This window comes from Heptranchias perlo, chromosome 7 (assembly GCF_035084215.1).
Source record: "Heptranchias perlo isolate sHepPer1 chromosome 7, sHepPer1.hap1, whole genome shotgun sequence".
NCBI lineage: Eukaryota > Metazoa > Chordata > Chondrichthyes > Hexanchiformes > Hexanchidae > Heptranchias > Heptranchias perlo.
Genome location: NC_090331.1, coordinates 73,820,117 through 73,847,262, shown reverse-complemented (window position 1 = coordinate 73,847,262; position 27,146 = coordinate 73,820,117). Strand labels below are relative to the sequence as shown.

Genomic DNA, 27,146 nt, shown 5'->3' with positions numbered 1-27,146 from the left:
GATGCAATATTTCTTTACCTCATGAACTGATTATATATAACACACTCTAGACAATAACAACTTGCATTTATATAGTCTTTAGACGTTGTATTATGTGGTTGGATCTATTCATTGTAGAACTTTAACTGTTGCTTCTGTGAAGCATCCTATATTAAATAAAACTATACCGTTAAAAAAAAATAAGTTTGTGTTAACTGTAAAAATGCTTTTGTACACATTTATGTGACCTGAAGTGATGTGCTTCATATGATTATTTGTTCCCGTATAATCCAGTTTATTTACCTTGAGTTGCTTAAAATAAAAATAAACATCCAGAACAATAATAGGAATTAACATTTTAAAAGTAGGACAGCCTCTGCCTCAGTGCAAAAGTTATGAATCTGGGCCATGAAGTCAACAAGACAACACTCTTGTAGCAATTAGAATAATAAATCATGCTTGCATTCTAGCCTGCAGGAACTCCTGAAAGTCCTTTGCATGTACGTGTTTCTCTAATTGAGATCACTAAAGGCCCAAGTAGTTCATGTATGTGAGTTGAACACATTGAAAGTTATATGCCTGAATAATTGGCGGCTTAGTGCTCAAATGCACAGGATTCTCCCAAGACTGAGCACCACATCAGCCCAGATAGGGGTCACTGGGTGGGAGGGATGGCTTTCTTACACTGCGCAAATATAACTCCAGCTAAATTAACAAACGAAGCGTCTGCAGCTCAGAAGGTGGGTCACAGCAAATTTTGCAAAAGGGATTCCTTCCCCTCACTTGAATAAGCTACTGGCACATGCAAAGCTTGCCCAAAGAGTTTGGCTGAAGACCATAAAATCCAGTGAGGCAACAGTTCTTAAAGGGTTGCAGATTGCTGTTAAAGTGAATATTGACGAAGTAGCAGAAAAATGAACTAATTGTTCACCACAGCACAGCAGAGACATGCGGGCAACTCTACTCCCTTTAATGCTGAAGAGTTGGAGGTCTCGCTGCAGAAAGTGCACCAGAAGAGAGTGGTCATATTCTGGTGCTAAAGGCCACCATCCAGTAAAAGCAAAAGTGCTGTAGGGATGGAGGTTACTGACCGAGTCAATGCAGTCACTCAGAATGTTCTTACCTGGCCGCAAATGAGGAAGAAGCTCGTCATTAGAAGGAACAAGACAAAGGTAACTGTGCTCCAAACTGTTGTGCACATTTTCTGTGGGGCCATCAAGCATGGCACAAACCTTAGATGGGAACTTCTGCATCCTCTGTACATAATCACTGTCCTTCTGCGCGCACTCTCATTATGCTACAGCTGGACAGCAAACTGGAGATGGTGACTGAGGAAAGCAAACAGATGTTCAGACTTCCAGGTTGATGCACTCCTGTGCTGTTAGGCGGTTTCTCAGTGGGGTGAGCAACTATCATTGCAGAGGTTAGGCCTGGTCTCCTAATGGCCATCTCACTCAGTATTTCGTCTCCTTCAAAATTGTAGACACCGTGGACTGTTGGATAATGAAAGCATCATAGCTGCTTCCTAGATAATGGACACTAATGTGGATAATAACATTGCTGTGGTCAGATACCACCTGAATGTTAATGTAGTGAAAGGCCTTTCTATTCATGTAGGCTATGGGATTGATACAAGGGGTTAGAACCATAGAAAAGATACAGCATAGAAGGGGGCCATTCGGCCCATTGTGTCCGCGCCGGCTCGAAGAACAACCAGGTGCCCATTCTAATCCCACCTTCCAGCACTTGGTTCTGATGCTTAGACAGCTGCTGGCTTTGACATCTTACATTCAAAGAAGGGGTTGCCCAGGCATCCCACATATGCAGTCATGGTCCAGATTTACTAATTTTTAAAAAATAATTCTTCAGGACAAAATCTATTTGGTTAGAGGTAAGAAACAATAGAGGTGCCACTACACTACAGGGTGTATTCTATAGGCCACTAAATAGTGGAAAGGATATAGAGGAGCAAATTTGCAGGGAAATTACAGAGAGGTGAAAGAACTATAGAGTAGTGATAATGGCGGAATTCAACTATCCTAATATAGACTAGGATAGTAATAGTGTGAAGGGCAAAGAGGGGGAGGAATTTCTGAAGTGTGTTCAGGAGAACTTTCTTGATTAGTAAGTTTCCAGCCTAATGAGGAAGGAGGCATTGCTGGATCTAGTTCTGGGGAATGAAGTGGGTCAAGTGGAGCAAGTGTCAGTGGGGGAACATTTAGGGAACAGTGATCATAGTATCATAAGGATTAGGTTAGTTTTGGAAAAGGACAAGGAGCAATCTAGAGTAAAATACTTGATTGGAGGAGGGCCAATTTCAGTGTGTTGAGAATGGATCTGGCCCAGGTAAATTGGAATCAAAGATTGGCAGCAAAACTGTAATCGAACAATGGGCAGCCTTTAAAGGGGAGATGGTTCAGGTACAGTTTAGGTACATTCCCTCGAGGCGGAAAGGTAAGGCAACAAAAGCCAGAGGTCCCTGGATGACAAAACAGATAGAGCGCAAGATGAAGCAGAAAAAAGGGGCGTATGACAGATGTCAGGTTGATAATGCAAGTGAGAACCAGACTGTATATAGAAAGTACAGAGAAGTGAAAAAGGAAATAAAAGGGGCAAAGAGAGAGTGAGGGAATAGACTGGCGGCTAACATAAAAGGGAATCCAAAAGTCTTCGTTAGGCATATAAATAGTAAATGGGTAGTAAGAGGAGGGGTGGGGCCAATTAGGAACCAAAAGGGAAATCTACGCATGGAGGCAGAGGGCATGGCTGAGGTACTAAATGAGTACTTTGCATCTGTCTTTACCAAGGAAGAAGATGCTGCCAAAGTCAGAGTAAAAGAGGTGGTAGTTGAGATACTGGATGGGCTAAAAATTGATAAAGAGGAGATACTAGAAAGGCTGGCTGTACTTAAAGTAGATAAGTCACCTGGTCTCGACGGGATGCATCATAGATTGCTGAGGGAAGTACGAGTGGAAATTGTAGCGGTGCTGGCCATAATCTTCCAATCCTCCTTAGATATGGGGGTGGTGCCAGAGGACTGGAGAATTGCAAATGTTCAAAAAAAGATTTAAGGATAAACCTGGCAACTACAGGGGTTTGGAGTACAAGAGTAAAGAAGTCTTGCTGCAATTGTACAGGGCTTTGGTGAGACCACACCTGGAGTACTGTGTACACTTTTGGTCTCCTTACCTAAGGAAGGATATACTTGCCTTAGAGGCGGTGCAACAAATGTTCACTAGATTGATTCCTGGGATGAGAGGGTTGTCCTATGAGGAGACATTGAGTAGAATGGGCCTTTACTCTCTGGAGTTTAAAAGAATGAAAGATGATCTAATTGAAACATATAAGATTCTGAGAGGCTGTTTCCTCTGGCTGGAAAGTCTAGAACTAAAGGGCATAGTCTCAGGATAAGGGGTTGGCCATTTAGGTCTGAAATGAGGAGAAATTTCTTCACTCAGAGGGTTGTGAATCTTTGGAATTCTCTACCCCAGAAGGCTGTGGATGCTAAGTTGTTGAGTATATTCAAGACTGAGATCGATAGATTTTTGGACTCTAAGGCAATCAAGGGATATGGGGATCGGGGGTGAAAGTGGAGTTGAGGTCAAAGATCAGCCGTGATCTTATTGAACGGTGGAGCAGGCTCAAGGGGCCGTATGGCCTACTTCTGCTCCTATTTCTTATGCTCTTATTGCAGGCCAGTCAGTTTAACCTCGATGGTGGGGAAGTCTTTAGAAACAATAATCTGGGACAGAATTAATAGTCACTTGGACAAGTGTGGATTAGCAAAAGGAAAGCCAGAATGGATTTGTTAAAGGCAAATAGTGTCTACCTAACTTAATTGAGTTTTTTGATGAGGTAACAGAGAGGGTCGAAGAGGGCAATGCAGTTGATGTTGTGCATACGGACTTTCAAAAGGCGTTTGATAAAGTACCACATAATAGGCTTGTCAGCAAAATTGAAGCCCATGGAATAAAAGGGGCGGTGGCAGCATGGATACAAAATTGGCTAAGTGACAGGAAACAGTAGTGGTGAACGGTTGTTTTTGGAACTGGAGGAAGGTATACAGCGGTGTTCCCTAGGGGTCGGTACTAGGACTACTGCTTTTTTGATATATATTAATGATTTGAACTTGGGTGTACAGGGTAGAAATTCAAAATTTGCAGATTGCATAGAACTTGGAATTTTGGTAAACAGTGAGGAGGATAGTAATAGACTTCAAGAGGACACAGACAGGCTGGTGGAATGGGCAGACACATGGCAGATGAAATTTAACACAGAAGTGCAAAGTGATACCTTTCGGCAGGGAGAATGACGAGAGGCAATATAAACTAAATGGTGCAGGAAGAGAGATACCTGGGGGTGTATGTACACAAATCTTTGAAGGTGGCAGAACAGGTTGAGAAAGCGATTAAAAACGCATACAGGATCCTGGACTTTATAAATAAAGGCATGGAGTACAAAAGCAAGGAAGTTATGTTGAACCTCTGGTTCGGCCACAACTGGAATATTGTGTCCAATTCTGGGCACCACACTTTGGGAAGGTTGTGAAGGCCTTAGAGAGGGTGCTGAAAAGATTTACTGGAACGGTTCCAGGGATGAGGGACTTCAGTTATGTGGATAGACTGGAGAAGCTGGGGTTGTTTCTCTGCTCTAAGGAGATTTGATAGAAGTGTTCAAAATAATGAAGGGTTTAGATAAAAATAGAGAAACTGTTCCCATTGGTGGAAGGGTCGAGAACCAAAGGACACAGGCTTCAATTAATTGGTAAAAGAGCCAAAGGCGACATGAGGAAAAACTTTTTTCCGCAGCGAGTAGTTATGATCTGGAATGCGCTGCCTGAAAGGGTGGTGGAAGCAGATTCAATCGTGGCTTTCAAAAAAGAATTAGATAAATACTTGAAGGGAAAAAATTTGCACGGCTACAGGGAAAGAGCGGGGGAATGTGACTAACTGGATTGCTCTTACAAAGAGCTGGCATGGACTCGGTGGGCCAAATGGCCTCCTTCTGTGCTGTAACCATTCTATGACCCAGTTCGCTTACCTGGCGTGGACTCAACCGGTGGGGTTCACATCCACCTTTGTGTCGGCTGGCTGGCATGCCTCATCTCTCTCCTGGATCCATCCCTTTGCCATCTTTTGCCTCATAAGGGGTGGATAGAGGTTCTGCCCCTTACAAGGCAACCAGGAACTGCTGGAAACAGCACTGCTTGGTCTCTGTTGTTTTCCTGGGGTGGGGTGTCTGCCTGCTTGCTACCATAGTTACGATGGAGGACTGGTGGGACCTCTGAAGAATTTCAGGGCCATTGTCTTATGATTACCACCGCTGCTTCACGACAGGTTATGACTGGTCTCCTCTGACATATCCAGGTACTTATGGAGGGGTTCCATAAACATGAGGTCTGGGGCAGTGACAGGTCCGGTGTCATTGCTTCTATATTTGTTGACCTTTAATAAACTAGTCTTTCTTACCTAAATCATGCAGCAAATGGGAATTTCCATCTTCACCACTTCTTGGGGGAGGGGGGAGGGAAGGGAACTGAAAGTGCAAAAGCAACAGGCTACCCAGTAAAACCAACTAATGCATGCTGTAAAATGCAGCAAAATGTAATTACAAGTACAATCAAGACAAACACTTTTACCAAGAACTCAAACTGTGATCGCTCTTTAAGAATCCTACATGGGTAGGCCCAGTTCCAGGGTTCCCAAACGTGCCTATGTTTTACCAGCAAGTTGCGTGATGTGGGCGGAGCTTCACTGAAGTCAAAATAGTCATCGTATAATTATTGAAATAAAATCCAATGTTAATGAGGCTTACACATACCTGGAGCGTAGCCTCATTGTGTGTTTTGAATCCCATCACACAATGTGGCTTGCAGCAAAAATTCTAACATATTTGTTGTTGTTAAGCCATAGTAACCAAGATTTTATAACTGTTTAAGTTGGCTATGGCAAGTAGAAGCTGACAAGCTTGTTGTTGACAATGATCGAATACAATGACAGCTAAAGTGAAGTTTAGGGCATTACACTGATGAAAATACATTAATATGAAAACCCAAATTTTTAAACATTCAGCAAACAGTAATATTTTATAATTTTGTAGTTGTTGTCATTTGGTCAATTTGAAGTAAAGACCATTAAAAGATGTCCTGGGCAGTTTTTATTAAAAGCTGAAAAAACCACAATTAATCATCCTAGAAGGGAGGTGAAAATTATATTTGTATTTTTGGTCTATACTGGTTAGATCTTGAAAACTGAATACCACTAATTTTGGTTCTCCTCTACATTAGTTATCTACATATAATTGTATTAAAAAAATATTGAACATGTTGCCTATCCAGAAAAATATTGACATTGCTAAATTAGGGCACAGAACACACACTGTAAAAGCAATATCTCATGTGATCGAAAAGTCAATATTATGAGGCATGTTTTTCAAAATGCGTTATCCCCAAGATTTCAAAAAGAAATACAAAAACTAACTTGTTGGTCGTCTTGGTGCAGAATAAACTGGGCTTGTGGCTGGAATGAAATGCGCATCTTTATCTGCTGGTGGAGCCCGGCGAGTAGACAGGATTGAAGGTCTGGGCAGGGCGGAACGCTTCTCTGGGCTCCTCATTGCAGCATCCTGCAGAGAGAAAATTGTGTCATTATCTCAAAACCCTGTGCAAGCTTCTTGATTGCTTTCAATAATAGTAAACTAACCAAATACACAGCTGAAACAGGGGCAAATGTCCATGCACTTGGAAATTAAATTTAGAATTACTCATTTGAAGAGAAATTTTAAATTGTGAGCCTAATCCCCAAGAATAAACAATTCCCCCCCCCCATCCTCCGCAATGGAAGCATTTTGAGGTTAAGATGCTATGAGCCCTCTAAGGTCTAGCAGAGCAAACAGTTACCATGAAGCAAGGCTTTAAAACTAACTAGTAAGCTGCAACTAGAAAAACTTCACAGTACAGCAAATTTCTCAAACACACGCACACACACGCAGGTATCTGGATCTACAATTACAAAGGGAGCAGATTACTATTCAGTTCCATGCAGTGCTGCTAAAACTCTAAGTGAATTTACAGACGGTTCTCTGTCGGTTCAGCATGAATTACAGGTACTAGTATAATATACATAAGGCAATGTATTTTGCTGCAATTCCTGAAACACATTCTTGAAAATTCCGCTTTAAACAAAAAATATACTTTAGTGAAATTTCAAAGACACAATTAAAAAGAAAATAGAACTCACTTTACAGCTTTTTGTCCAAGTATCATCATTGTGGTATAATGGTTGTCATGGTGTCTTTAAAACATGGTCAAATCTTTATGCCCTCCTTCTTGTCACAGAGATCCATGGGAATAATATATTTTCTAGCGTCTGCTACTATTGGCTATTAATTATTTCATTAAAAATTGCCTCCTTAAAAAATTTGATTCAAGGTATCACTGGTCTTATCTATTTTAGGACTTTCAAAATCCAATAGTTATCCCTTCAATATCTTTCCATGCCCCCAAAATACGTGTGCTCGCTACTACCAATAATGTCATCATCACCTGATGGCCAAATCCACAGAAAAATGAATTGACTCCATATATATGATCAACTCATTATTCTGTGGATTTGGACATCAGATGATGGTATTACTGATAGCCACCGAAGCTGAATTTTACCCCAGTGTTCTTACACAGCAGCCAGATTTAAGAAGTTTTAGCATTAAACTAATGCATTAGTCCATGTGACTATTCTGAACTCTTCTTCGCACGTGATATCTTGGTAAAGATACATAAACATACAAAAAATTATTGCTCCTCAACATTGTTCAGAGCCTCTGGGCTTTGTGATGAATTAATTTTCACCATTCTTACTTTACGGGTTCCTGAGATACAACTGGGCACGAAATGACTCCCTACTGTAACATGTATTCAGACTGTATATGGAGAATTAAGTGTAATGGTTTACACAGAAATCTGCATTCCAGCAGTAAACTGTAAGCCTGTATACTGTACTGAAAAACGTATTGATAAAAGAGCACAGTTATGTGTTTCATTTTCTTGAAGTAGTTCTCATTTTCCTTTCACATTTCACTAATATATTGTTGCAAGAATAATGTTATTGGTATCACCAAAGTTATACCATAGGGGACAATGAGACTTTTCTCCGAAAAAAAAATGACCTAGATTGCAAAACCACTGAAATAGATTTACCGTTTTTTTTAAACTTACATGGAAATAAAGAGGTTATATCTTTTACAACAGAAAAGACAGGAGCTCAGAAATTACTGTTGCCGATATTAGTGAACAAACACTTAATGAATTTCTTTGTCCATCATTTTATCAGGGGTATTAGCCCATTTAAAATAAATTGGTTAATATCTGCATTAACACAGTGGACAAAAGAATGTAATTTGAATTCATTAAGTGCTCATTGCTAATATTACCAACTGCAACCTCTGACTAGTAAAACCACTGGAAATAGGCCAGACTTGGCAGATATTTATGATTTGGTTTGAGAACATACAGCAGCATTTGGAAGACAGTAAATTAATTTGTTCCCCAAATTTCTTCTACCTTTCCACTGCTATTACATTGTTTTTGTTTATCATATTGATGAGATGTCATCAATGGGCCTATCCATCACTGTCCACTTGATGCAATGATTTTCCCCCTCTATCTAAATAAGAGCCAGGGAATCTGTCCTCTTAAGGGCAAGCCTGAGTGCAAATGTCAGGCAAGACTGCAATGCAAACGTTGTATCTTAGTTGAGTGGTCAACACTTCAACAACATAAGTTTAAAGGTTAGCAAAAATAATGAATGTAGGTGTAACAACTGGCTGAATACTGAACATATTTAATGGCTAACAACCTAAATATTTCCCCATAATTTTAACAGTGGCAAATAATTACAAAAACACTCAATGAACTAGCATTAACCTATTTCCATTCCATGTAGAAAGACCAAAGAGTAAGAAGCAAGACCACTATCATGGACCATTTCTTCATCTTACCTTTCTTAAAGGCTGCTCATTCAATGAGTCTCTAGGGTCAGCAGACGAGGATCGTGTGGGATAATAATCTAGGTCAATAAAGGCTTTTCTAGCAGCACAACAAGTAGAATTGGGTCTTTCAGGGAGGAGGGAAGGTAATTTTGAGGTAGGAATCTTTGTTAGTGTAGATGAATTCTTGTCATGAAAAAATATAAAGCAAATTAAAAAAAAGACAATGAATATAAAAATGGACCAAAATACTAAAACACAAAAAATAAAATTAACATGTATGTCCTAATATTCTAATGAATATAACTAGAAACTACATGATACAGCACCAGTAATAGCCATGTTAAAGGTACTATGATTGTCTGCCCAACCCCAGCTACTCGTTGTTAGTGATAATTGAAGAGCACATTTTTTTTTCCCAAAGCTTTCGTATTCTATATAGTGTATTAAATTATATGATGCAATTTTTCTGCAATCAGTAATTGAAATGATTGGTTTTAAACACTATTGTCCATTTCTAAACTCTAATAGCCAAGGCCTGCGAGATTCCTGGACAATTATGTTTAATTTTACAAGCTGTCATAGCAATGATGGTGATTTTATGATTTATCTTCAAAAGCACTTTTGTTCTGGATAAGCTGCTCAAAAAAAACTACACAGTACCAGTGTGACAAAGCACTTATAATAATCATTTTTTTTAGGGAAGTTAATAAAATTTTTATCTCAGTTGTAACAGAACTCTCTCCATTTTGCAGCTTGTGCTCATGCTGTGTGTGTGTTTTAAGTTCCAATTGTGTTATGAATGGATGCTTTACAACTATAATTCAGAGTAACAATGCAAGTAGCACAGTTTATTACTATCACTATGATGAAAAGTGCTTGGATTTGCTTTAAGTGATGCACCATATAGTGGGCTCCACTATATGTTAAATTTTGTTTCATAACACTCCTGTGAAGCACTTGGGGTGTTTTACTACATTAAAGGCACTATATAAATGCAAGTTGTGGTTGTAATATCCTGCTGCTGGCATCTTATCTTAGTGAACAAACAATGTGAACAAAACAGAACATTAATACAATCACCCTTTGCAATTATTTTTTCAACAATAATTTTATTAAAATCTCAGTTTACTAATTTTGGGTGTTTATTTAACTTTACAGGCTACTATGGATTTGAACAGGTTTTGGCAATTCCAATAAATAATTAATAACACATGGCCTTACTTATAGTGACGTCAGTCTTCATGAAGTTAGAAACCAGAATCATTTTGCTCATATTAATGGTCTAAAAAAACCACAGTATTTAAAGGTAAAAATTTATCTTCTTTAAGTACAGCTCTTACCACAGTGTGTTAACTGTTAGGAAAACTAAGTTTTCTCTTACAGTTGTTAAAAGAAACTAAAATGCTTATGAAATCTATACATGGCTACTCAGAAAAACAAAATAAAAAAATTATAATTTTGCACTAGGATGTTAAATGTGTGTTGTCATTTCCTTTAATTCCTCAGTGTAATGGAACAGAACACAAGAATTATGATTTTGGAAGTCTTGACAATCCCAAATATAATTTACAATTCAAAAAGCAACTAAACTTGCTATGTCTATTAGTTTACATTAAAGTGCTTCAAAAGCACTATTTTTGTTTTGATTACATTGTCATTCATCATGAGGGATGGCATGATAAATGGTTTTCATGCATGTTCAACATCTTTAAAAGAAAAGTCTCTATATTATTGGATTACCAAGTCTACTACCTTGGTTGATTTGGTTCCAAACTTCCATCAACTGGCTTATCATCATGGAGCCACCTGACCCAAAGGTGATACCACTTACCTGCTCTTCCCTCCCCTGGATAGTCACTAGTTGGTTATTAGACAACTCACAAGATTTGAGCCCTCACTGGGTGAACAGCAGGTACCTGGAGCGCCTTATGAGCAGCATGGTCAACATTGTAACTCACCATAAAACGTGCTGGTTTATTGCCATCATCTTCCTGATCACTGCATGTACACATTCCATAACCCATCAAATGGCAATTCCACCATTTGGAGGTTCAGAACTTCAGCATTGGTGCTTGCCTCTCTGTAACCTAAGCATGGCAGGCATCGAGCCCTGGATATATGGGCACAAATTCTTATACTAGCCTCCAAATAACACTTTATGGCAGCTGTCTTCCCAAGTCTCAGAGTTTCCTCATCAGCTATACAACGGGCATCTGCCTTCAGCATGGTGGATGGACTTGCACAGGTTGTGCAAGTGTCATGCCAGCCATCTTGATTTTCTAGAAGTCCAAATCCCGTTTCACATATCAGGCTTACTCATCACCAACTGCTTAATCCACAATCTTGTGTGAAGAGCTTTAGTAAAGAGGTATGCCTATGATAAGACAGATTCCCTATCCAGGCTATTCAGCAACAGGTCCCCACAAAAACACATAAGGCTATAATTTGCGATGTAGGGCACCTAATGGCGCCCTAGACTTGTCCTTGCATGTTTAGGTTTTTAAAATGTTTGCGTGGCAAGTTGCTGAAAGTGCAAGCTAATAATGTTGCAGCGAAGGAAAGCGGGCATCTGGGATTTGAGTGAACAGGGCAAACAACCAATGAGATTGAAGGATTATGAAATTAACAGCACAAGGTCTGAGAAAGAAGTATAAATTAGAGTGGGTGAAATCAATATCAAATCAGGTGCAGAAAGAGAAATAAAGAGAGAGAAAGAAAGATTGGATTAAGAGAGAAAGAAAAAATAGACAGAAAGGAAAAGTAAAAAAAACTTAATTTAAAATTTGACATTTTTAAAATCTCCAACATTTAAAAACTGAAGGAATGGGACGCCATACTTGTAATAGTTAATTTTCAGTGCCAGAGGGGTTGACTGGCAGTAGTTAACACTTCTCACATCGTTAAAAGGGTACTTAGACTGAAATAGACAAGAGTTAACTTTCTGCACTGAATTTAGTTCATATCTACTGCGCAAATACAGGAACTTCATGCCATTCAATGCATTTCAATGGTGAGGCAAAAAGCGAGATGCAGTTTTCGCAAAGCTAATGGAGGAATGGTGTATCTCAGACAGCAACTTATGGATTTCTGCATTTAACCGCGCATCTGCCCTCGCCCGAAGTTGCTGTAGCATTTGCGCATAATTAATGCCGAGTGCTATTAGCCTCACCGTTATTTTGACAGCAAATTATGGCCCAATCGGTAGATTTATTTTAACTTTTTTCATCCTTCTTAATTTTGTTTGCCCTGCTGCACAGCCAAATCTCAATTAAGACCCAGCCTCTCTGCCTGGCCTGACACTGACCTAAGTCTTCTTGTCTATCTGACTCCAAAAGGCATGCACTTTAGTGACCAGCCTCCCTGCTATCGTTCCTCTGCCTTCCTCTTATTTTTTCTTGCCGCTTGTTCCCTCCCTTCCCAGTGCCAAGGAATGAGAGTCTCAGCAGTTTGCAGTTTCTGCTGCAGGTCCTTTGTGACTTGAGTTTAATTCCTGTGCAATTGGGTATGAGGAAGAACATAAAGAATGGTGATTGCCTAAAGGGAATTGCTGAAATGAACTAAATTGATTTCTTTTAACTTACAAAAGATTGAATATTTCTGTGCAGAAAAATGCTATTTAATAAAACGTGTAAATATGAGTGTGAACATGTTTTGAATGCCTGATTGTGAATGCATGTCTTCGCATTTAAGTGAATGTTCGTGTTTTAGAGAGAGAGAGAGAGAGAGCGCGCAGTGGTTCAGTTTGAGTTTGAGAGAATCGGAACCTTCTGCTGCTCCCAGTCAAGGCCCTGTAATAACACCACGACCGTCTCAGTTCCACTCCCTCCTTCATACCCAGGGAGATAAGAGATTGTTCACACAATCATAGGAACAGGAATAAGCCATTCAGCCCCTCGAGCCTGTTTCGCCATTGAATTAGATCATGGCTAATTGTTATCTTTCCTGAGGTGCAGTGGCCAGAACTGAACACAGTACTCCAGATGGGGTCTAACCTGAGCTTTATATAACTGTTACATAACTTCTACCCCTTTGTATTCTAGCCCCCTTAGATAAAGGCCAACATTTAAATATGATGTGGAGATGCCGGTGATGGACTGGGGTTGACAATTGTAAACAATTTTACAACACCAAGTTATAGTCCAGCAATTTTATTTTAAATTCACAAGCTTTCGGAGGCTTCCTCCTTCGTCAGGTAAATGTTCAGGAGCTCCTTGAAGCCTACGCATTTATACATCACAGAACAATACATGGTGTTTACAGACTGCCCCTGCAACTGCCCGTTGCCAAGGCAATCACCGTGTTCAGACTCTGTCTGAACACGGTGATTGCCTTGGCAACGGGCAGTTGCAGGGGCAGTCTGTAAACACCATGTATTGTTCTGTGATGTATAAATACGTAGGCTTCAAGGAGCTCCTGAACATTTACCTGACGAAGGAGGAAGCCTCCGAAAGCTTGTGAATTTAAAATAAAATTGCTGGACTATAACTTGGTGTTGTAAAATTGTTTACAACATTTAAATAGCCTTTTAAATTATTTTTAGCATCCGTCCACTAGCTTTTAGTGATTTTTGTACACGGACCCCTAAATCTCTCTGCTCCTCTGCAGTTCCTAGCTTCTCACCATTTAGAAAATACTCTGCTCGATCTTTCTTAGGTCCAAAGTGGATGACCTCACACTTCCCCACATTAAACTCCAACTGCCACCGTTTTTCCCACTCAGGTAATCTATCAATATCCTTTTGCAACTTCCTACTCCCATCAACACTATTTACTGTGCCACCTAACTTAGTGTCATCAGCAAACTTGGATACATTGCTCTCTATTCCTTTGTCTAAGTCATTTATAAATATAGTGAAAAGCTGAGACCCCAGTATAGATCCCTGAGGGACATTAGTCACATCTTGCCAATTCGAGTACATACCCATTATCCCCACTCTCAGTCTCCTATCTCCGAACCAATTCCCTGCCCATGTCAATAAGTTACCTCCAATTCCATGCTTTCTCATTTTTGTTAACAGTCTCTTGTGTGGAACTTTATTGAATGCCTTCTGGAAGTCCATATAAATAACATCCTTAGACACTCCCATATCTACCACTTTAGTTACCACTTCAAAAAATTCAACTAGGTTCATTAGATATGACTTACCCTTTACAAATCCATATTTTCACTCTCTGGTCAGTTCATATTTGTCCACGTGCTCAGTCACTTCGTCCCTAATAACAGGTTCTAGTAACTTACCCACAACAGACCTTAGACTAACAGGCCAATAATTTCATAGTTTATCTCTCCCACCCTTCTTAAATAATGGAGTGACATTTGCATTAGGGGACAATTCCTGAATCAAGAGAGTTTTCGAAGATCATGACTAGAGGATGTACAATTTCCTCACCTACTTCTTTTAATACCCTGGGGTGGATACCAGGTCCTGAGGATTTATCTATCTTTAGTCTCATTATCTTCTCCATTACCATTTTTTAAAAAACTGATATTAAATATAGTAAGTTCCTCCCCTTGATTTAGTTTTAGTTTTCCTCGTAGCTACTATCACAGCAACTATCACAGAGTTGGAGCCCCTCATCTCAATTGGTGAAGAAAGAGAGAGAAATGTACAGGAAGAGAGTGAGACATAGAGAAAACGGTGAGAGGCATAGAGAGAGTGAACTCATACAGGAGAAAGAGAAAGGAGACAGAGTGAAGTAGAGACTGACACAAAGAAGGGGAATTATAAAAATTGACTAGGTGATAGAGACAACGAAGGTAGGTGAGCATCATACTGAGAGAGACAGATAGAAACAGAGAAACAAACAGTGAATGATAAACAGAAAGCAAGAAGAAAACAAATAATTAGGAGGAAGCAGAGATAGATGCAGGGAAGAGAAAGATTTTTTTTGACTGTGAGCAACACCACAGAAGATTAACTAACAATATATTATTAAGGATTTCAATGCTCAAATTCCAACAACCCCTACCACATTGCAGCAAATATAATTCTATCTTCGGAAAGAAAGATCTGTTACAGTTTTCTTAGGTTTCCCTGATGGTTTATGCTTATTGTAAATAATCAGGGGGGAAGAGAATAGATTTCCATGGTTTTTACTTCTCATTATATTTTGGTAAATCCTGATATCAAAATCAATACTCATTTTTTTCTGAAGTGAATATTTGCTATGTAAATTTTACTGCAAATGGCAAAACATTATTTACTTCACAGTGAGAGGGGTGCAAGTATTCACAGTGAGTTAGGAACATAGGAAGATAGGAACAGGAATAGGCCATAGCACTATTTTGATTGATATATATTATGCAGTAACCCTTAGCTTGGCAACAGCAGCAAGATCCATGCAGCAGAGTTCATTAGTTTGAACAGAATGTTTCTGTTTGTCAAGTATTCGTCCTGTGTATAACATACCACAGGGCTACTATAGCTGCGAACTAAAAATAACTGAAATCAACCTGAAAACTAGAATAAAAGACAAAACACATACAAAAATAAAGTTATTTTAAGAATATAGATCATACTGAACATTTTACGAAATATCTGTAGCTTTGACATATGCATTTTTTTTAAAAGTGATTTTTTTATTTAAAAAAAATGAATACTTCAAATGCTGCAAAAGTTGTCCCACCTTCCATACCACACACAGGATTTATTTATTGGGTAATTTACTTACTGTGATTCTCTCCTTGGGTTGCTTAGCAACAGAAAATTTCTGGTCTATAATATATGCACCTTCAACACTTCCAGGAGCTAGGCAAAAGGAATATTAATATTAGAATATAGCACAATAGACCACAAAAAATGTGTCATTATGATCAGGACATAAATCAAGATGGACATGAAAGCAAAAGACATTTATAATCAGTGTTGTTTTATAAGGTGGGAAGCAAAGTAATGAAGTATAAATTATCCAAACTAATAAATAAAAAAGGTCTGTGGGGAGGAAAACTTAGTATATAAATGTTTTTTTTTATAAATTAAAACACTTCTTAAATAACATAAATGGAAAACATATATTGCATGTAATGCAAGTTATACCTGAATACCTCTAACCACAAGAGAAATTAATGTGAATGGATACCATGATGCAGGCTGCAACACTTTCCCACCAGCACACAGCAATCTATACAAATTCCCACAATAAGAATTACGTCACCACTTCAAGGTTAAGACCACTGTACTTGCAAGCTTGTGCAAGACAAGCATGTGTGATCATGACTGCTGTAGAAAAAAAAATGGAAAGTGCTGAATACATATAAACTAGCGACAGCCCAGCGGCTGAAAAAAAAAGTAACGTAGGAAAAAAGCCAGTCTAGCAATGAAGTAAAGTCCATGTTTGCCAGCCACATTGCAGTGTTTACACAGTCACCTGTCTGCTTCCGTTTAGTACAAGGAACGTGAGCTGGTCTATGATATCTTACAGCTGGTTTTAAAATGATTTTCCTGGAAGGAGACCGGGTCTGAATTTCTGATTTTTTAGCAAGTTCAGACTTCTTATATGCTGTTAGAGAGGAAAGACAAGAGCAAAGATGAGGACAGGAACAACGTGGTAGTCAGGTGGAATGTACAACATCCACTTTTCATTAAAGAAAACAATAGAGAACAATTTAGAAAATTAGATATTACTACTTCTTGTTATTGTTTATTCTCTAAAATTTCTACAGCCAAATCTCACGGAGAACATAATATTGTTACATAGGCACAGTACAAACACCTCACATCACAAAAATGCAACAAGAAAAAACAAAAATTGCTTCCATTGTATGAACCTTTTCTCTTCTTTTTGTCATCTTTGGAGACTGCACTGATTTCTTTTTTAATTATTTTTCTCTCGGGCGTGGATACTCTGTTTTTTCCAGTTTTTAACACCTTCCCTTTCCTATGTTTATCCAAAGATGGGCTGCTGAATTCCTTCTCTGCTTTCTCCTGTTTAGTAACAGCAGCTGGTTGTGTTACTATGATACTCTCTTCATCTGCAGAATTAGAGTGCAAGAAATCACTTTAATAGCATTAGAGATATCATAAGAGAAAAAAAAGCATAAACTGAATTCATGTTACTTTTTAAAAACCCAGTAACATTTAAGAATACAGTGTACTGAAGCACAGTACTTATTTTTTTTAAAAAGAGGCTGCTAGCTATTAAGGCTTTACATGCACCTTGTGTATCCATCCAGAGGCTGTCCGTGTCCATTACTGATTCATCAATACTCTCGTCTTCTTTCAAGTCTGTAGGGATCTCTATCTTCTCCGGGATAAGTGCAATTTGGGCAATTTTTACAAGTGGCTCATGAATTTGTTCTTCTGTTAACTGGGTTTGTTCGCTAGGGGTAAAAACATCCTCAACATCACCGCCATCAGACATGACAAATCTCACATTGTGGCCTATGTCCTCTCCTCCTTCTAACGTAGTCTGAACAACTGTAATAATGTCATCTTCCACCGTAATGACAGATTCTACAATTCCTCTCGCTTCATCAGTTTCTTCTACAGGAACAACATTCTCAGATCCTTCATAGTCGGCAGGGTCCGTTTGTAAAACTATTTCTGGCACAGTAACCTCAATCACCAAACTGGATTTAGCTTCCTCTTTCATGGTTTCCTCAGCTTCAGCTGGTTCTTTCAAAGAGATTCTGTGATCAACAGATTCCGTTTTTAAAACTTCCAATACAATAATTTCACTGGGAGTAGTCCGAGTTTCAACTTTTGTGATTTTCTTAGGTTGAGCGATTTCGTGCTCAGTAACCTCACTGGGTAAACTAGGCATAGTTGCATCTTTCATCGTTTTCTCAGTTTGAATCATTTGCACAGGAGCAGATTTCTCAATTATTTTGTGATCAAAATGCATGGTTTCTAAATCATCTTTTGGTGCAATAATCTTACTGGGCAAACCAGGCCTATTGTCATCCTCCCTAGTTTTATTAGGTTGAGCAGATTCTTGAGCAGGGACAACTTTCTCAGAAACTTTATGATCAATTTGCTCCGTTTTTAAACCTACTTCAGGTACAATAACCTCACTGGGCAAATTAGGCCCAGCGGCATCTTCCCTAATTTTCTCAAGAGGAGTGGTTTCTTGTACAGGAGCAATTTTCTCAGATATTTTGAGATCAACAGTTTCAGTTTTTACATCTGCTTCTGATAAGATAGCTTCACTAGGTGAACTAGACTTAGTTTCCACAATCATCTGAGGAAGAGGTGCCTCTTGAATAGAAGAAGCTTTCTCGGATACTTTATGATCAACGGATTCTGGCACAGTAACCTCACTGGGCAAACTGGGCCTAGATTCATCTTCCAAGGCTTTCTTAGGTTGAACTGGTTCTTGAATAGGAGCAGCTTTCTCGCAAAATGCGAGATCCATAGTCTCTATTTCTAAATCTTCATCTAGCACAGTATCCTGCCTGGGCAAACTAGGCCTAGGCTTATCTTCCAAGGTTTTCTTGGGTTGAGCCGGTTCTTGAACAGAAGCATCTTTCTCGGATAGTTTGTGATCCGCAGCCTCTATTTCTAAACCTACTTCTGGCCCAGTAACTTTGCTGGGCAAACTAGGCCTAGGTTCATCTTCCAAAGTTTTTTTGGCTTGAGCTGGTTCTTGAACAGAAGCTTCTTTCTCGGACAGTTTGTGATCAACAGACTCTGTTTTCAAAGATATTTCTGACACTGTAACCTCACTAGACAAATTGTTATTTTTACTGGCTTTTTCATGGGTTTCATAATCCTGAGACTTCTTAGGAGAAAATTTCTGTGTGTCAATGGTCATGGCTTTATTTTGATTATTAAGGTCTTTTAGTTCAGGGTCATCAGATAAATGCACTGGTACAGACTCTGTCTTAGTAACCTGGATTGGAACACTTATCGAAACTGATTTATCAGTTTTGATTTCTGACTGTGCTTCCAAAATAGTTGATATTTTTAATTCCCCGTCTTCTGACACGGTAGTAATTCTAAAATGTGAATCTTCTTTATGCTTATTTACATCTATTTGCCTCCTGATACTATCCTCATCTATAGTCTGAGTAGCAGTGCGGAGTTGGTGAAGGAAAATGCTGCCATCCTCTAAAGGACTTTTAACTTCCTCAGGAGTTGGTAAGGGAGCAGAGTATTCAAAAACACAATAGCCCATTTCCTCTGCTTGACTAATATTTTTAATACTTAGTTTGATTCTTTCAGTTATAACCTCCGAGCCAGAAGCGATATTTTCCGTGGCAGATTCTCCAGGTATGGATGTTCTTCTAACCACTTCTGTTTCCGTGCCCTCAGAGCTCAATCTAGTTCTTGTAACTCCTAAATCCAACATTTCAGGCAAGTCAGGAACTACGACAGTGCCATTTTTGTAATCATCTTTCAAAGTATGGGGGTAAGCATATTGTGGATCTAAATGTAGGCTTTCGTCAGCTGATTTCTCTTCATAGCTAGACACCATTTCATCTTTTTCCACTTCAACAGGAAAACAAATATGCTGCTCCTCAGCTGGTGTAGTGACTGGAAAAAAGTCTGCCGACTCATCCAAACTCATTCCTCTGGTACAGGCAAGAATGTCAGAGGCCAGCGGAGACAACGATTCTGGGGGACCTTGGCTCTCTGTTTCCACTTCCAGTGCTACTGAATCTAAAGATGTCGTTGGTAAATTCAGCATTAGCTTTTGTAGTTCTTTATCGATTTTCACATCAGCACTGGAATCAGGTTGTTGAGATATGGCTGTGAGGAGGTCTTTTTTCTCCAGATGGCTCTGTTGAGCAGGAAAAAGAATTTCATTTTCTGTACTGGATTTAGCCTGTGCATCAGCTGGCAGAGATGTCTGTGCAAGTGTGCTATAATGAATTCTTTCTGCTGAAATATTATTTTCCATTTTGTGTGCATCCACTTTTGATTTTTCATGTGGGACTTCAAAGAACTCGGATACTACGTGAGGAAATCTTGAATTGTTTTCATTTGTAATGGTCATTTCATAATAACCATCTTCAGGTTGTTTGCTACTTTTTGCACCATCGTCTTTTGAAACAAACGTTTCAAAATACTTTGACATTTCTGGTTGATCCACTTCTGTCCCATCTTTCAAACTCACATTAAAAGAGTCAGTTTTTTTGTCTTGCACTATTGGACCACTTGAACTTTCTGCATTTTTATCAGAACCAACATTTGAATCAATCAATGGGCACACACTTTGTGCTTCAGATTCTTTGTCCTTAGCAAGTACCTGTTGAGTGCTTTTGTCTTCAGTTTTTACAGGTGTATCATGAATCTTTTCTGTATTTTGGTCCACATCACATGGCTCTTGTTTAATCATCTCAAGCGTATAGTCATTACTTAAAATGTCAACCGCATTGCTTGTGGTGGGTTGTATGCCATGCTGGACATTTATATTAGCTTCTTCCACATCTGACTGAGCAGAGGTAATATCAGTTAACTGCTGAACTTCTGCTTTCTTAAGACCCGCCTTGTCCTTTTCCTTAAATGGAAGCTTGGGTGTTAGTTGTTCAAACATATGTTTAGAGGATTCAGTTTGTAATAAGTCTATCGTACTGGAAATGGTTTCTTCTACTGCTGGTTTCCCCTTCGAATGCTCCAAATGATGTTCTGCACTTTCTGTGGAGCTGTATTCAACAGGTTCTGATCTGTCTTCTGGAACTGAAAATACATCTTCTATATGTTCAACCAGTTTTATTGTATCTGGTACATCTTTTCTTTTACTAGTCGAGTCTTCTGAAGTTATAGTTTTGTCTTCAACTGCACTGTAAGCAACTGCAGGTATTTTGTCTAAATGCAATTCCTCAAGCACTCCTGGCTTTTCCTGAGGAATGTGCTGTTCTGCCTCTTCAGTGACAGAAGTGGTGGTTGCAACTGAATCTATTTTTATTTCTTGCTGATGTAACACATATTTGTCTTCAGTAGCTAAGGTTCCAGCAACTGATTGCTCTTTTCGCAAAGCTCCTTCACTATCCTTTAATGAATCTTTTGCAGGAGCTATTGTGACACTTGGGGAAACATCCTTTTCTTTACAATAACTTTTCTCTGAAATCGCTGTACTGGATTGTTTTGATGAATCTTGAATGTTAGAACTTTCAGGAATTTTTTTACTTTCATCTAAAACTGGTTTGCTGGACAGTGTTTCTGTCAGAACGTACTGGGGTTTCATGATTTCATCTGTTTTCTTGCCCGAGCTTGGTTGCATATGGACAACTATATTCTCTGCTGCCACCACAGAGATGCATTCATCTTCATGAACACTGGATAGTAATGAACTCTCGTGGTGGCTAGTTATGGTTTCAACATTAGAAGCAGCTAAGTCTTTTAGGCATGGTTCATTCTTGAGTGATGGAGGAACAGATTTGATCTGCAAAGCATCTATAGAAAACGAATGCTGTTTCTTGGCAGCGTCCTCTGGTGCTCCTTTGACGGCGTCATTATCTTTACCCAATGTGGAAGGAGGTGACAGGTCAGATTTTTGCTGTTCAGTATGTTCAATAGTCTTATCTTTCAACTCTGTCACTGACACTTCATGCAACGATGGTCTTCCCCCACTAGCAACAGAGGATTCTGTTGACAGCATGTCCATCTTCGTGGCTGTAAGCAGATCTAAAGTAGTTTGGTTGCATGCATAAAGTTAACTGTTATTGATAGGCAAAACTACTCCACTCCACATAATATCATTGCCAAAAAGGCATTTGTGTTGAATAAAAATGAAATGTTGCGCAAATTTTCCTAATTCTATAGCATAATATTTAGGGTTGGTGAAAACATTTTTGTTAATATGTTGGACCAAAAAGGTATTAATAGACTGGGAACTGTTAGTGACTCTCAGACATAGTAGTTATAAAAAAAAATCCAATACCACTTTTTACATAAGTGCATTAATAATACTCTAATTCTAGAGAAGTTGAACAAACCAAACCCTAAACTTTAAAAAACATGAATTTCTGCATTTATTTTACTCCAAAAGATGCTAACAAAGCTTCAATGGATATACTAGCTGATCTCTTGTGATTTAACTCAAGGACAAAAAAAATTGGTTTTCTCTCCTTATCTTTCTCAATCCCTCTCTCTGCTTGCATGGAAAATGAACTAGTATGTCCAATGAAGCTTTGGTTGTCTCTTCCTCCTTCTGTCTCTCTCTCTCACTATATATGTATGTGGCTGTCACACACTTTCCAGTGTTGTCATCTTTGTATCTTCAACTAATTACTTTTCTCAGTCTTTGTAAATATCTCCTTGCCTTTGTTTCCTCTCTCTTCCATGCATCTCCTACTGTATACACCTCTCACATAATTTCGCTCTGGATGTCTTTCACTTTCTGTTTCTCTTCTCCTATGGAGAAGTGGATGAAGACACAGGGCTCTAAGCCTCTAATAGCCAGAGAAATAATCTGGCCTCTTCCTGGATACGAAGGAGGACGTGGGGTGTTACGGGGTGGGGGAGGGAGGGAGGGATGGCCTGGTGCGGGGATGCACCTATCCTAGGCAGGATAGTCTTTCTATCACTGTCTTGCTGGACACAATCTTCTTTATATAGATACATATATTGTCCTAGCGATAATTGACAAAATCCTAATTATGTCTCAAACCGTGCATTTAAATAGAAAAAATAATTTCTCACTAGAACAGTTTTTATCCTTACCTACCATCTGCCCATCTTTGAAAATGGAAAATGATTTTTAATGATAAGCACTTGCCATAGCCCGAATAAAACAATAAATGCAAGATGCCAGCACTAAAACATGAAGCAAAACAATCCCTTTTTAAAATAAACCCTGATACAAGCTGAAAATACAGAAATGCAACTTAAAAAATCTTTTGATCACTAGTAAGTCTACTAAATAGAAAGCAGGTGAATCAGCTTTAAAAGAATTGATACTTATCGGCAATGTAACTGGCAAACATTTAGGCAATGAAAAGCCTCATGTGCGTTTAAAAAAATATCAGCTCAGCTGCAAAGCATGTGACATCATGGAAACAAAATAAGTCAAGTGTCAGCAGCAGTGGTGGGAAATCATTGTTGCTTCTGTAGCCAGCATCAGATCAGCCAAAAGCAACTTATGCACAATAATTAAATTATCCATCAAGCAAAATGTCTACCAGGAATATACAAACAAAGAATTGGAGGTAAGAGGATTCTCAAAAGGCATTTGTCATTATGTGGAAGCCAACAGGAAGACACACCTTCTACAGAAGGTGGCATTTCTTCCAGGGATCCAACCTCCCTAAGAATCATGCCCTTTCCATTGGGAATCTCAGCTGGCACACTGTCTTCATTTGATGATGTGACCTCCACACATTTGGTATCCTGGGGCTGGACTACTGCTTCTGCTTGCACTAAGGGCACAGCAGACCAACTCTCTTGAACATGCTCTTGCTTAAGAGCTACTGCTGGCTCCTCTTCGTCAGACGCTGGACTCTCAACAACCTCTACTCAAAAGGAAGAAGTGGACATGTCAGGACAAAAGACAACACAGATGCTATAACACAACAGTTTTAATGGGACACTTTCAGCTCTGCTTTGCATAAGTAACAGTTTAAAAAAAGTAATGAATTGTGGGCAAACACTGGGGAATGGGCATCAATGTTCTGCTGCAACTTGGTGCAGAGCATTATTACACTATTGTGGTCCTCTGCTGGCTGCCTCAACTTGTGAATACTAATGCACTTTGTGTAATGTAAATGCAGAATAAATTCAAACATCTGCTATAATGGGCCAGAAAGTACTGTAGTAAGCAAACAAACGCACCCGCCGTTCATTAGATTTGGCTTTGCCCGTTTAATTTCCATGAGCTTTTGCATGGCAAGTTGCTGTTAGTGGGAGATCGAAATGGGGAGGCGCCCTCTACAATGCATTTGGGATCTGTGTGAACAGGGCAAGCAACAGTGTGTCCCCTTAATCAATCAAATTGAAGAATTGTTAATGAGCAGCGCAGACTCTGAACCAGGAAGTGTAAGTTAGAATATTGAATTCAATGTCAAATCAAGTGCAGAAAATGAAATAAAGTGAGGGAAAGAAAGGTTGGATTAAGAGTGAGAGACAGAAAGAAAAAGAAAAAAAATGTAATTTACATTTTTATTTAAAAATCTCCAACAACAATTAAAAGCTGAAGGAATGAGACTCCACACTTGTAAAAGTTAATTTTCAGTGCCAGATAGGTGGCTTGGCAGTAATTAAGACTTACCACGCCATTAAAAAGGGTACTTTAGACTGAAATGGACAAGCCCTAACGTTTATGGCGAGTTTAGTTCGTGTCTACCATGCAAGTACAGGATCTTCAAGCCGTTCGATGCATTTGAATGGCGAGTCAATATAACTGCCTGGCTCTTTCTTTAATCTTGAAGCTCAATATTAGCAAGTACTTCATTATTTAAATAAAAACAAAATGCTGGAACTGCACAGCAGCTCAATCAGCATTTGAACTAGAAAGTCAGGTGAATATTTTAAATAGCCCTTGATCAGAACAGATGCTCTGATTAAGTGTTACACAATATTTTTCCCTTTCAAACGCTTTTTAACCTATTGTACAATCTTTATTTTTATTTCAACATTCACAGTTTCCTTTTCATCTCAACTTCATTATTTGACTTCATTTTGGTCAAAACTAACGTGTACAAAGCAAAGTGTTTCATATGGTGACGGACTCCCACAATCTTGTTTCCAGAAAGGTAGCCATTTAAATTAAATATTATATATTGGATAACAATTAGGTTGAAGTGCGATGCATCAGTGAAACTCTTTTTGGTATCATCTCACCCACTTTGTCTGTTACTGTTTTGAAGTGCATTCCGACCTTTATAATTCTTTATAATATATACTGCCAGGGCTTGTAAAGGAAGGTACAGTTTTTGGAAAGATTTTTGCCACCCGTGGGTGTTGCAGTGTACAATGATCTTATGATTTAAATGGAAGTGATATTGTATAAAATTATTTAAATTGAAGCGATATTGGGTTTAGTTCACTGTATTTTTCAGGGAAATAGCATACACGAGCAAAAGAACTAGAGAGGAGATGAGGAGAATTTTTTTTAAGCAGCGAGTTGCTGTGATATGGAATGCACTGCCTGAAAGGGTGATGGAAGTAGATTCAATAGTAACTTTCAAAAGGAAACTGGATACATACTTGAAGGGGAAAAATCTGCAGGGCTATGGAGTAAGAGCAGGGGAGTAGGACTAATTAGATAGCTCTTTCAAAGAGCTGGCACAGGCACAATAGACTGAATGGCCTCCTTCTGTGCTGTAACATTCTATGATAAGATTGTACAGGACCAGAAAGGATCACTGTGGTCCATCTGGACAGCCGCACCATAAACAAAAAATTGAGTTTATTAAACTTGAAGCTAAAATTTAATTTTTTCATAACCTGTCCCATCTGAATATTTCTAAATATTTAACAATGGTGGGCCAAATGGCCTCCATCTGTGGGATGAGATTCTATGCATGTATTTTAATTATAGTGAGAATTATATTTGGCACCTTTGCTAGTTTAGGTGGTCGTGGGGGGAGGAATAGTAAGTAACTTCTGACCAAATATAATCCATCTCGGGATTTCTTTTTGTTTTTAATTTGTTTTGTGAGAGAATGATCATGTCAAAATTCTCCACTGTACTGTAATGGCTTATCATTGCGATACTTAGTTACCTTTTAATTACTAAATGATGGGCAAGGCCCTCCAGTTTCAGATTTATGGATATATAATTTTGGTAATTTTCAGTGACTTATAAATTTCTACATACATTAGGGTAAAATATTAACAGACCACAGCAACATATTTTATACAGTTTGTGATCAGATTTTACATGTCACAATATCACATTCAGCTTGCTAGTATCAATGATGCAAAAACATACATAACAAGATACATTCACAAGAAAGGGCTCTTACAAAATAGTTTTTCAGGTTTGCAAGCAGTTGGTCAACATTAACAATGCAAAGTGTGATGTTTTTCTCAACTGAGACATGTACATATCCCCAACATGTTGGACTTCACATGCAAAATCTCAGCCCTGTACTGCACTGGACATACTGACAAGTGCACACAGTACAGAGCAGAACATATGGCCATGGTTTGCTGTCACAATACTGCAACATCCATCATGTTACAGTGCCTGAAACAAACTTTATTTGTAATTGTGAAGGGGACATTTCGATCAACGATTAATTTTTGTATGTTTTAGCTGCATGTTGCAATCTTCTTTTGTACAGATTTTGATCAGAATCAAGCTAAAAATCATGAAATTTGAATCAAGGTAGGGTGCGGGGGTCCTAATTATGTGCATTTTGAAAGGAAGAAATGCAAGAACTGTATCTTCAGGTTTACTGTGCAGTAATGCTGATACTGTAGTTTCACCTACTATGTAAATCAAATTTAAAGCATCTTTCATAACCTTTTTAGAAATACTTAGTGTATTTAGTAATTATAATACCTTTCTTAAAAAAAAGTGCAAATAGATTTGCAACTAAACTGCATAACAATACTTAGTTTTAATATTCCTGCTTTTCACCATCAAAGGAGCATATACAAATGAAAAAATGTACATTAGATGTGCAGTTTCTGATTTCATAGTGAACTAGTACATGAGCTAACACTTTCTTTGGTAACACAGTACTCAGACAGCTAAATACTACAAATAAATTAGTGTCACAGGCCAAGAGCTGAAAGTGTTTCAGTGATTTACATCATTACTGGAGTGAATATAAATTAGCATGCCAGAACTGAAAGCTATGTGGAACACTCATACATTTAGTGCAGTATTAGGTGAAAAACATTGTGAATAAAAGCAACAACAGCTAAGTGCACTGAATTCGTGATTCATGCACTGTTTTATCCAATGTAGGAAGTCCCCAGCTTAGTTCTAGTCACATGTACCATTTTGTTAAAGCCAGAATGCTTTTTCTCTAAATAATTGTTTTAAATAAATTAGCTTTTCTCAGATACGATAGACGTATGACGTCAAATTCAGCATCATTCATACTTCTCAATTAAGTAGTCATAATAATGTATACATGTTTTGCTTTTTATTTGTTTGAATAATATTGGGGGGGGGGGGTTGCACTCATCAAAATGAGGGATGTCACTGCAAGAGAATGGAACATGTTTCTGCATTGTTTCACCCAGTTTTAGCATCAAGACAGGTGCAGCACAGGATAGATGCAGAGTTAAACTACCTTCTACACTGCTCTCATATTTGTCTTAATTCTCAACTCCATTTCCCACA

The 27,146-nt window shown here is 38.6% G+C and overlaps 1 protein-coding gene across 12 annotated transcripts in view; it reads right to left on the bottom strand.

Moving 5' to 3' along the window:
- The window catches only part of LOC137323874 (microtubule-associated protein 2-like), a 329,190-nt gene that overhangs the window by 30,192 nt on the left and 271,852 nt on the right, over window positions 1-27,146 (bottom strand). For 8 of the 12 annotated variants that reach the window (XM_067987893.1, XM_067987900.1, XM_067987904.1 and 5 more), the window contains 7 exons: window positions 23,113-23,358; window positions 17,120-21,532; window positions 16,732-16,935; window positions 16,332-16,463; window positions 15,636-15,712; window positions 8,974-9,147; window positions 6,459-6,603 (listed from right to left, as the gene is read on the bottom strand). In XM_067987893.1, the coding sequence (XP_067843994.1) occupies window positions 6,459-6,603; window positions 8,974-9,147; window positions 15,636-15,712; window positions 16,332-16,463; window positions 16,732-16,935; window positions 17,120-21,532; window positions 23,113-23,358 (5,391 nt within the window). Of the gene's footprint in view, window positions 1-6,458; window positions 6,604-8,973; window positions 9,148-15,635; window positions 15,713-16,000; window positions 16,464-16,731; window positions 16,936-17,119; window positions 21,533-23,112; window positions 23,359-27,146 lie in introns of those variants that run through there. The other 4 variants (XM_067987901.1, XM_067987903.1, XM_067987896.1 and 1 more) reach the window with 3 other exon arrangements.